A 12,357-nucleotide genomic window follows, 5' to 3' on the forward strand; every position below is an offset into this window, starting at 1 on the left:
GGCATATGTGTGTGCAGTGATAGAGTTCCCCAAATGTATTGTATTTTGCACAATAAAATGACAATAAAGACTTTATTTTCTTAATTCTTGCATCAAACTTGTCTTTTCACATAAGTAGAGTTTAATATGCCAATAAATTAGACCTACGTCATTTTTCATTGCACCATTTTTATCTTCCTTACTAAAGAACACAAACATGCATATTGTTAAGAAACACAAATGCACAACTACAAATGTAGTTATTGCATTTTCTGTTTTTCTGAATTGCTAAAACACTAAAACCCAATCTCTGTTCCAAATTCTCACTAGCTTAAACCAATTTGTTGAATAAAGCACTCTTTCTGCTAAACCTTAAACACTTTGAGGCTCTATTTACACATCTTATGCACTCTTTTGCAAAACTAAACACATTCTCTTTCAATTTAATCACAGTGTGATGCCTTTGTGTTGCAAAAGGTTAAACACAACTAAAGCACGGTTATCATAGTTTAAAATGATAAACAATTGTTCACAGTTGTTTCTAATGATATGATCAATCCAACTGTACAAAATCTGTCATCAACGACAGTGGCCGAGATCGCATCTGATTGACAGATAAATGACAGATTAAAAGATTAATGTTCTGGCTATTTTGTTTCAGTGTACAGTTTGTTAATATTGTGCAAAGTATACAAATTTAAATTCATCATTCAGTTGAACTGTGCACATTTGTTTTCGACACTTCATTTTTTATTTAATTCATGTGATAAACGCATGTCCCTGCTGAGCTGGGCTATGACTAATATCACGGGCAAAGCTGACAAAATTTAAATTTAAGTATTGTCATTTTTTTTTTCAGCTTCATATTTTAGAAATTATACATTATACGATCTATTCTGCAGTCAACATGGTGAAATTCTAAAAACACAATAATTGGAAAATAATCTAAAACTACAGTGAGGAATTGGAATCGTAATCGATTCCAAAAATTGTGGAATCGAACAGCCCGTCGACACATATTCATACTACGCATATTGAATGTTTTTATATATGTTGTATGTTTGTGTATAAATACATAAGTTTTAAATAATACGTTTACACCCTTTTTTAATATACAAGTATTGATAAATTCAGTCTAAGTAAGTTACAAATTCAGTTCCACTTAACTTACCTGACGTGTGAACTTGACATTTAACATAGCCTTCTCTTCAGACACACAACTTATAAAACACTTCTAAATACACACTAAAAACACTGTATATGCTGTATGTTTTTGTCGATAAAAAAGATGTCCACTCAAGTAAGCCCAAGCAATAAAATGAGCTCAACTTAAATATTTTTGTCCTTCCAACATTTTGTTAATTGGATTTTTTACAGTGTACATGTGTGCTATAGCTTACAATGAACTGCAATGATTTGAGTAAAAGTGGTGTTTTTAGTTACTATTACACATTGTGTTTGCAGTTTTAGAAATATTCCTTTCAGTGAACTCAAATGAAATAGGTTCACAGTACTATATGCACGTATGAATGCTAGTTTTTAAACTCAAACTGTTTGAAGCAGTGGGAGCAGAGGTAATTTCCATGGTGGAATTAAGAGTTGTAAATTAACGGTTGAGAGCTGTAAATTAACAATAGGCTACCTTACTGGAAACCCTGCTGCCAGTATATTACTGTTATTACAGGTAACTTTTGTAAAAATATATTTTTTACATATTTGTTAAACCTGTCATTATGTCCTGACAGTAGAATATGAGACAGATAATCTGTGAAATAATCAAGCACCTCTGGCTCCTCCCAGTGGTCCTATTGCCATTTGCAGAAACTCTATCGTTCCCGGTAAAAAATAACCAATCAGAGCTGCGGTCCGTAACTTTGTTTGTGTTCAAAATGTAGAAAAATGTATATAATAAGCGATTACACCATGAATCCATTTTCCAAACCGTGTTTTTAGCTTGTCCTGAATCACTAGGGTGCACCTATAATAAGTGTTTATATTCGGACTATTTCAGATTGCTTCGGGGATACCGCGGCGGAGTAACCCAGTACCTTTGTGATTCTTCATAGACATAAACAGAGAGAAGTAGTTCCGGCTACGATGTTCTTCCGCAAGACGCAAGCAGTTCTGTTTATTAACCGCTAGAGCGTCAAAAGTTGGTTTATTTTAGTCATGGGTCAAATAATTCAGCTGGTGTTCTTATTTTAATTAAGAAGTTTAAAGGAGATATTGTTAATTCTATGTCTTCCCCTGAAGGCAGATGGGTTATTCTAACTGTTAAATTAGATAATGCCATCTTTATTATCTGTAATATTTATGGGTTTAATTCATACTCTATGAATAATACCTTTTTCACCGACATTTCTCTTATTCTATCTCAATTGCTGAAAACAACCCCAAATGCTAAGTTAATAATCGCAGGAGATTTTAATGAAGTCCCTGATGATTTAATGGATAGGTTTCCAAGGAAAGTAAGACCTCACTCAAAGCTTTAATATTATTGATTCCTTATGCAAAGATCTATCTTTGGTGGATTCGTGGCGCTACTTTAATAGTAATTCATTTGAATATACATGGAGCAATGCGTCAAAGTCCTTAAAATCGAGAATTGACCTATTTCTTATTTTATTCAGTCTGCTACAACATGTTCAAGATATCTCCCATCATTATGCTCCATTTTCAGATCACCTTCTGATTGAGTTGTCTTTACAGACTGTTAATGAACCCAGCTGCCTCCGTGGTTATTGGAAACTTAACAACTCTATATTAGAAGATAACATTTTTACCAAAAATATTGAAACGTTAGCCACCAATATCTTTAATTCAGAGGAATCAGATTATGCATCTAAATGGGAGTTATTTAAATTTAAATCTAGAGAATTAGCTATTAGGAGAAGTAAGGAATTGAAAAAAGAAAGAGATTGCTTAGAAACTGAGCTATTAAACAAAATTGAAATTCTTTGGAAAGTTCAGACACTCTCTCAAACACAGGAAAGTGAGCTCCAGTCCTTAAAATTAAAACTTGATAAATTGTATATTAGCAAGGCCAGAGGAGCTTTTGTGCATTCAAAAGCTAGGTGGATAGAAAAGGGAGAGAGGAATACCGCCTATTTCTTTGCCCTTGAAAAAAGGAATTTTAAGAGAAAGTCTTTGTCTGCATTATTTATTAACAACAGCTTATGCAAGGATCCCAAACTAATTTCAGATTTTGTCAGCAACTTTTATGAAAAACTTTATCAGTCTAACTTTAATTATGACCTATGTAAATCATTTACTAATGACATTCAAGATTTTATTCCATTAATTAGTAATGACTTCAAAAAACGTTGTGATACTGCCCTTAAGAAGGAGGAATTACTGTCAGCTCTCCAATATATAAAAAAAGGTAGGAGTCCGGGTCCAGATGGCCTCTCAATTGAATTTTACCAACACTTTTGGAAGGTATTGGAAGATCCCCTTTTCTTATTGTTTAATGAATGTATTAAAAAACAGGATTTGGTCACAACTATGAAACAAGGTTTAATCTCTTTGATTCCGAAACCAGATAAAGATGCCCAAAATATTTTTGGTTTTGGCAATAATTTCATTGATGTCATAAAAATGTTTTATAAAGATATTAATAGCTCTATTATTCTTAATATGGGAACCTCTAAAAGATTTGGGATTCATCGTGGCATACGACAAGGCTGTCCAATCTCTCCCTCTCTGTTTTTATTAGTGGCTGAACTTCTTTCTATTTACATTTTGAATAATCATAACATTCTGGGACTGAAAATATTTGATAAAGAAATCAAAATTTCTCAATTGGCAGATGACACTGCTTTATTTCTGAGAGATAAAAAGCAAGTTAAAACAGCCCTGGAATGTATTTCCAAATTTTCCAGTTCCTCTGGTTTAATGTTAAACCTTAGGAAATGTGAAATACTATTTATACACGATTCTATAGATCTATTAGTTGAAAGCATACCAGTAAAGGACTCTGTTAAATACCTTGGCATTCATATTTCTAAAAATAAACACACGCGTGAACAATTGAATTTTATGCCAAAAATTAATAAAACTAAAAAAATCTTTAACAACTGGTTACAAAGGGATTTGACCTTGTTTGGGAGAGTTTTGCTTTCCAAAGCTGAGGGTCTTTCCAGATTTGTTTACCCAGCTCTCTCCCTTTACGTCAGTGATAAAACTTCCAAAGAAATTAATAAAACCTTTCTCGACTTTATTTGGAAAAATAAACCTTGCAAGTTAAAAAAGGACATTATATCAGGTAAAAGAGTTGATGGTGGCTTAGAGATGTTAGATTTTTTTTATATTAACAATACCTTTAAACTTAATTGGTTAAGAAACTGTCAAAGAAATGAAAATTCATTATGGTTCTTTATCCCCCAGTCCATCTTTAACAAGCTTGGAGGCTTATCTTTTATATTGAGATGTAACTATTTGCCTGGGAAATTACCAATTATTCTATCCAAATTTCACCAGCAAATGTTATTAGCTTGGAAAATTGGTTTCCATCACAATTTTTCTCCACACAAAATGCTTCTCTGGAACAATTGTCTTATTACCTCTAGGACTAAATCTTTATTTTATGCAAATGGTTTGAAAAAAATATATATTTTGTCATGGATTTGTTTGATGAAAATGGAAATGTTTTGTCTTATGAAGATTTTATGTTTATTTACAATTTCCCCATTCCATTTAAAGAGTTTCAGCAAGTTGTTAAAGCTATTCCCAATGGGTTAAAACATCTGATGAAAAGTCACCTTACTTTTGGAAGTAACGAAAGGAAACTTCCTGAGTTAATAATTGATGGTATCAAAATATTTTCTCATTCCTGTAAGAATAAAAATATCAGATTAATTTTTCAATCCAAATCTCCTAGAGGGAAATTTTTTTGGAATGCACAAATTGATGATATTCGTTGGAAAGAAACATGGTTAAATCCAAACAAATTTTGTATGCTAAATAAAGTTAAAGGGGTACACTTTAAAATACTTCACAAAACCTACCCATGTAAAGCTTTGTTATCAAAATTCATGGACATTGACAGCAAGTGTATTTTTTGTAATGTACACGAGGAAGACTTGGCTCATTTGTTTTACAATTGAGATGTGTCTTTAAAATTTTGGTCTGACTTTAGTTTTTTTCTTTTTGCCCCAAGAAAGGTGAATTATAAATTATCTCTAAAAGATGTTATATGTTCTTTCACACATAGAAGCAAAATGTTTGAACATGTGGTGAACTTTTATATCCTGCGTGGTAAATATTACATCCATAAACAAAAATTTGCAAAATGCATACCTAAATGTAGTCTATTCTTAATCGAGATGGAATCGCTAAAGAAATCGTTAAAGTTAGTTAAAAATAAAAAGAACGGAATTTTGTAAAAATTTATGGAGGAGTTTTTGATACTGTAATGTCCCCTTTGTGTTCACAAAATTTATATATATATAGAATGTCTAATTAGAAAAAAGGAGGTAATATGCGGTTTACTTTTTCTTTTTTTATTTATTTTATTTTATTTTTTTACTTTTGTTTTTTTTTTTTTTTTTTTTTTGCTGTTGTTGTTATGTCTTGTCATTTTGTCTAAAGGTGTGATATTTGTCTTGTGAAACATTACAGTTGTATGTTGATTTGCTGGAATTTATGTTTGTAAGTCATTTATCTAAATAAAAATAAATAAATAAAAAATTTAAAAAAATAATAAAAAAAGAGCGTCAAAAGTTACCTACCGCAGCTTTAAAGGCATAATTTTTTTACAGTGTACCCAATACACCCATTTTAGGGCTGATTTCAAGATTTATTTTCAATAAAGACTTTTTATGTTGACTACCTTTATTCTGTTGTTGCAGACTTTCCTTTTTTATCTTTGTTATGAATGTTATCCTTAATTTTCATCATATATAATACATCATGTTAAAAAATTACTCATGTTTTATGCCGGTACACAATTTGATACAATATTATATGTGCAACATTTTGTATTTTCAAATATGGCAACCTAACTTAAGTTGAAAAAGTAAAAAAAGAAAAAAAAAAAAAACATAAAAGGACCCTTGGTGTTTCACAAGCCTCTGATAGTAACTAAGAGGTGTCTGATTGAAAAAGTTGTTTAATTTTTAAAAGATAGAAAGCGAAAAATCATTTGAAACTGTGATGTGAAAAAAAAAAAGATATGTGAATGATGAATGCGAAGATGAAAAGATTAATAATATCAGCAAACAAATCCTTCCTGCAGCCTGGCAGCAGTTCAACCTGTGAAATAATATAAATAAATAATGAATAATACCAGTAATAAACATTGAACATGAAAAGACAGACAAGACGTTGTTGTGATAAGAGTTACAATAATTGTTGTGTGTAAATTCATGGTGGTCTAAGGTGGGTTTTTCAGCAAATAATCACAAAATGCTGTTTTAATTTAAATAGCAGTAAAGTCTTAACGTACTGCAGTAGAGTCTGTTAATGCGCAGGATGTCATTGCGGCTCATTTTTTGAGCTTCCCCGATCACAACATTATTATCAGGAATGGGAATCATGGTTGGCTCGTTGTTCTTAGAGAAAGCGTCCCTAAAATCACACACAACTGAAAATTATGTTTTCAGCACCCCCCCCCCCCCCCCCCCAACACACACACACACACACACACACACACATACACACAAATGGAATAAATAAAATAAATACAAAGAAAATTTTAATTTTCACTGAGCTGTAGGAACACTTACCTTGTATAGTGCATCACAGAGTCATAGTCATAGGGGGTTGCCAGATTATTGGTTTCTGTTTTCTCAAAATTATACTCCTCTTCTGTTAAAGTGCGCAGAAAAGTGTTAAACACTTTATATGTAAAGCAAATAAATACACAGTGACTTTTAATCTAGACTGCAATTATTTTGACTAGATGTAACATGCCATGAACTATGCGTTTTTATTTTCTTATTCTTTGTTCTATTGGTAACACTTGATGTTGATGGTCACTTTTGAATATTCAGTTGACAATAACTAACGTTGCTCCTACGTCAACTTTCTCTCAGATCTCTTTATTGAGATGGTGGCCCAACAGACATTCTACTATCAGTAAATTTGCAAGTAAGTTTTAACTTATTCTAACCCGAACACTACCAGTCTCCTAATATCATACCAACACTCTGATGAGAGCTAGTAGATATATATTGTATAAAATAAATTGTAACCATTTTATTTTATCATGTTTTTTCTAAAGAAAAATACCAGGTTCAATGTTCTTTAAAAGGATTTTGATGTGTTTGTCGCGGTCGCTGCGGTTCTGTTCATGATGGAACCCGAGAGCATGAAGGAGCTCGTGTTGAACAGTACTGTGATAGACACACCCATCACGCTCGAGGGAAACAACCTGTACTTCTTTTTGACGCCCCAAATATGAATAGCAACTGTAAATCACACATAACATATCAGCAATGAGGTTGTATATTTATGTTTTGGGAAAGCACATTAACTACTTTAGGACAGAAAGGAGTTCTAAATTAAAAGATTTACCCAGAATCAGACATTATGTAGAGAAAGTGCCTCTGCCCTTCATGTGGTACGAATCGAATGCAGGACACATCCGCAAAGGACTGCAAGCCTTGTTTAATCACTTGTAGTTCATCTGGAGCTGTGGCAGGGGTAAACTATTAAAAAGATCATGTGACACTGATGAGATAATATCAGAATTAGTGACCGTCACTTACAGTACTGGTTGGAGATCACGTAGGGCACATAGACTAATCCATTTCTGCTTCTCTCCCATTTGCATCCACGAGCTGTGCACGGATCTGCATTCTTGAACTCTGTTGATACGGCGATGTCTCCAAACGTGATCAAGGGCCCATCCACTCGCTGTCCTGTGTGGTTCAGTATAATGCACAAAATCATTCAGTCTATTGACACTGATAATTTAATTGAATAAATAGGATGAAGAGGATTTTGCCAACAACTGCTACAAAAAAAAGATACATATACTATCATATCTTGCATACTCTTACCTGCATGTTTGTTGGTTTCAATTATAGTTGACACTGGCATGTCATCTTTCTCAGTGATGTTACCAGAGACATGAATAAGTAAATTAACAATAAAACACTAAAATATAACAATTAAAAATAAAGAATTATTATCTTTTTTTTTTTCTCTTGATCATCTTACCCATCTTCCCGGAGATCTTTTCAATTAAATCCTATTGATGGATTTTAAACACATGTATGTCAAAATCTTCATAAAAATGAAAAGCTTTTCCCAACAGAAAAAAAGCTGCTGCTGATGATATATTTTTCCATTTCAATTTTATCTGTTCTCACCTCAACAGGACGACTCTGAGCGGGAACAGAGCTCAGCAGCAGAGAAAGGACCACCACTAATAGGTACATGATGAGAGCCTTCTGAAAAACTGTTCTGGGTGAAACAGAGCTGGAGGTTATATATACACCCCTGAGAGTCTTAACTTCCTTTTTCTTTGCTGTAACTCAGCTTTCACGAATCAATTGCCAAATTACCACGTAGTTCAAAAGCAGAGCAATTGAGAGCAGTTTTGGGGGTTTAGTGCCTTGCTCAGCCTCTGGGGTACAATCAGACTCTCTAACCATTAGGCAACAACTGCCATTGTGCCCAAGTGTATTAAGCACTCTTCTGGTCCGCCTCAACCACTGTGTGTTCAGATAATGCTGCTCTGGGGTTTTTGGTTACATAAAAACTTAAATTAGTCTAGGTTGAATCAAAAATACCAGAATGATTACCCCATGGTTAACTGCTAATTGGTCAAACTAGTTCTAGTTCATAGACTAGGAATAGCAACAGTGAAGGCTCAATCGCGGAGTCCAAGGATGCATTTACACTAACTTTATTATCTGGCAAAGCTGCCTTATGGGGGACGGCGGTGTGGGAGAACCAACATCCATGTTGCGCCTCGTTCCACACCCTCTCAGATGAGATGAAACAGGTCTTCGATCGAGCCGCAGCCAGCAGGGAAGCCGCCCACCAGCTCTCAGACCTGCGACAGGGAAGATCTTCGGTCACGGACTGTTCAATCCAGTTCTGCACCCTGGCGGCCGCATGCCAGTGGAACGAGGCGGCGCAGTGGGATCGATTCCTGCATGTGCTGGCCGACCGTGTTCAGAAGGAGATCTACCTCCTCTAGATGTCCCCCACACTCAACGGATTAATCGACCTGGCTCTTCGAGTTGATGCTCGGATTAACTGCCTCGGTAGACAAGTCAGTCCTACACACCATCCCATCTCTCCAGAAAGGGGGCGCTCGAGTCGAGAGAACGCGGTCGGTCCCGTCGATGACCGCGAACCCATGCAGGTGGGTAGAGCTCGGCTGTCCCGGAGGGAGAGAGAGTGGCAGAGGTCCCAAGGACTGTGTTTATACTGCGGTGGCTCGGAACACTCCATCTATTCCTGCCCGGTGAAAAAAGCCAGCCCGGTAGTAAAGATGAGGCTACTATCAGGTGGGATCTCTGCCGGGAAGTCCTCAACTACATCATCGACTCTCCTTCCGGTGAAACTGCGGTCGGAGAATCACACTCACCACTGTCACGCCCTTCTGGATTCTGGAGCCGAAGGTAATTTCATTGACTTTATCATTGCACGTCACTTGAACAAGCCTGTCCTTCCTATTTCTCAGCCCATCCATGTCACCGCACTCAACGGCCAGGAACTGCCACACGTCACCCACTATACGGAACCCATCACTCTGCCCACATCAGGTAACCACTGTGAAACCATATCCTTTTTCCTCATGGACTCCTGCATAGCTCCCATTGTTTTAGGTCACCCCTGGTTAATCAAACATAATCCACAAGTGGATTGGGGTTCCAACACTCTCACATTGTGGAGTGAAAGTTGTTATGAGTCTTGTCTGGTTTCTGCTTGTCCTGTTGTGCCTGTTTCTGTATTTCAGAAAGAGAACATGGTGTTATCAAACGTGCCCACAGAGTACCTGGACCTGAAGGAGGTGTTCATTAAGTCTCGTGGTGCTTCTCTTCCTCCGCATCGTCCCTACGACTGTGCGATAGATTTAGTGCTAGGTAAGTCTCCGCCTAAAGGCAAACTATACTCTCTTTCTATTCCGGAGAGGGAGGCCATGGAGAAATACATTTCTGATTCCTTGGCATCGAGGTTCATCTGCCCTTCCTCTTCTCCAGCGGGGGTGGGATTCTTTTTTGTGGGTAAGAAGGATGGTTCTCTGCGACCTTGTATTGACTACTGAGAGCTGAACAAAATTACGATAAAGAACACCTATCCTTTGCCACTAATGTCTTCAGCTTTTGAGAGGTTACAGGGAGCATCCGTATTCACAATACTGGATTTACGTAATGCTTATCATTTGGTCCACATCAGGAAGGGGGATGAATGGAAAACCGCCTTTAACACCCCCAGAGGGCACTTTGAATACTTGGTGATGCCGTTCGGGCTCTCCAACTCACCAGGGGTTTTCCAAGCACTCGTTAATGACGTATTCCATGCACAGTTTGTTCCCTTCCTAGGGTATATCGTCTCATCCGAGGGAATAAGTATGGACCCTGACAAGGTTAAGGCTGTGATAGATGGGCCATCTCCAGATTCCCGTAAGGCCCTACAGCGGTTTCCGGGGTTCGCCAATTTCTATCGGCGTTTCATTCGCAATTTCAGCCAACTAGCTTCACCTCTGACGGCCTTGACCTCCCCCAGTACTCCGTTCAGGTGGTCGGACTAACCTCAAAAGTCGGCTCCCATCCTTGTGGCCCCTGATCCCACACGTCAGTTCGTGGTGGAGGTCAATACATCAGAGGTGGGGGTAGGAGCAGTGCTGTCCCAACGTGCTGCATTGGACGATAAGATGCATCCATGCGCATTTTTCTCCCATCGCTTATCTCCTGCTGAACGCAACTATGACATTGGTAACAGAGAATTGTTGGCTGTCAAATTAGCTTTAGAGGAGTGGCGTCACTGGTTGGAAGGTTCAGAGGTACCTTTCATTGTTTGGACCGATCATAAGAATTTAGAGTATATTAGAACTGCCAAAAGACTCAATTCCGGGCAAGCTCGGTGGGCAATTTTTTTCTGTCATTTTGATTTTACTCTATCGTACCGCCCAGGTTCCAAAAATGTCAAACCCGATTCTTTATCACGTCTTTTGATCCCTCCGCCTGCCTGGTGACTCCCGAGTGTATTTTACCTGAGAAAGTAGCTGTCTCAGCACTCGTATGGGAGGTCGAGTCGAAGGTCAAGACGGCCTTAGAAGGGGTAACACCTCCGCCCGGTTGTCCACTGAATTGTTTATTTGTGCCGGAGGAGTTAAGGTCCGAAGTCATTCAGTGGGGTCACTGCTCTAATGTTGCTTGTCATCCAGGGATAAGCTGAACCAATGGGTTAGTTAAACAACGATTCTGGTGGCCACTTATGGCTCGTGATGTCCACGATTTTGTTTTGGCTTGCTCAGTTTGTGCCAGTGGTAAGTCATCTAACCGACCTCCTGATGGGCTTCTTCAACCGCTGTTTGTCCCTTCGAGACCCTGGTCCCACATCGCACTAGATTTTGTTACCACCCTCCTGCCCTCTAATGGCATGACGGTAACAAATCGTTACCAGTGTCAGCCACGGGCCTTTCTCCATTTCAGTGCAGCTTAGGTTACCAGCCACCAGTTTTTCCCAGTCTGGAATCTGAAGTCGCGGTCCTCTCTGCTCATGTGTTTGTCCAGAGGTGCCACCGCACCTGGACCAGAGCCCGCGAGACTCTGCTCCGGGTGAGGGAGCGCACTAAGGACAAGGCTGATTGCCATCGGTCAAAGATTCCCATTTACGTCGTGGGTCAAAAAGTGTGGCTTTCTACTAGGGCTGGGATAAACTATTATTTTTTAAACTATTAATCTAGCGATTATTTTTTCGATGCATCGATTAATGTAACGATTAATTTTTTTCAGACCGATTCGATTTAGATTTTTTGATTTACATATCTGAATGAAAAAAAACATGAATTCCTTATCATTGCTATATATGTTTATTGCTCTTAAAATTACAAAATAAAAGACTGACTAAGAATGCATTACTTTGCACTTGTATAGAGATAGCATTCAATAAAACCTTGAAAACATATAGCTTACTGAAACAAGCTTACTGAACACATAGGGCCTAGTTTACTGAAAAAAAGTTATTCTTTCAGATGAAAATAACAACAACTTGATATCTAGCATTCAATAAAAAAAGTTCACCCAAAATACTTGTTTAGAGCAATTGAAAGAATACAGTAACCAATGTAAACTTGAGGGCTTTAAGCTAATACAGAGAGTGCTTTTCCAAAAAAAACCAAAAACAAATAAAAATGAACAGTGGGAGCCAGCAGCCTGTCATTGCGTTCTGCCCTGCTTCTATCATGTCTAATGA

At 37.2% G+C, this 12,357-nt stretch overlaps 1 protein-coding gene across 1 annotated transcript; it reads right to left on the reverse strand.

Moving 5' to 3' along the window:
- Positions 1 to 6,070: 6,070 nt before the first annotated feature.
- LOC127961784 (hatching enzyme 1.2-like) lies at positions 6,071 to 8,369 on the reverse strand. The gene is made up of 9 exons (XM_052561039.1): positions 8,295 to 8,369; positions 8,143 to 8,173; positions 7,983 to 8,027; positions 7,689 to 7,841; positions 7,495 to 7,612; positions 7,210 to 7,388; positions 6,705 to 6,786; positions 6,425 to 6,546; positions 6,071 to 6,231 (listed from the first exon to the last, which is right to left on the reverse strand). Exons 1-9 carry the CDS (start codon positions 8,361 to 8,363, stop codon positions 6,227 to 6,229), a joined length of 804 nt encoding a protein of 267 aa, XP_052416999.1. The 5' UTR covers positions 8,364 to 8,369; the 3' UTR covers positions 6,071 to 6,226.
- Positions 8,370 to 12,357: the final 3,988 nt, after the last annotated feature.

The sequence above is a fragment of the Carassius gibelio genome, chromosome B7, assembly GCF_023724105.1.
Source record: "Carassius gibelio isolate Cgi1373 ecotype wild population from Czech Republic chromosome B7, carGib1.2-hapl.c, whole genome shotgun sequence".
Taxonomy (NCBI): Eukaryota; Metazoa; Chordata; class Actinopteri; order Cypriniformes; family Cyprinidae; genus Carassius; species Carassius gibelio.

What these genes read in the sequence shown, in the direction of transcription:
- LOC127961784 (XM_052561039.1), bottom strand. Translation starts at nt 8,363, where the DNA reads ATGTACCTATTAGTGGTGGTCCTTTCTCTGCTGCTGAGCTCTGTTCCC. An exon ending in CGTGATCTCCAACCAGTACT is followed by an intron (nt 7,613 to 7,688) that starts GTAAGTGACGGT and finishes CCCCTGCCACAG; the next exon opens with CTCCAGATGAACTACAAGTG. An exon ending in TTTAAAGAACATTGAACCTG is followed by an intron (nt 6,787 to 7,209) that starts GTATTTTTCTTT and finishes GCACTTTAACAG; the next exon opens with AAGAGGAGTATAATTTTGAG.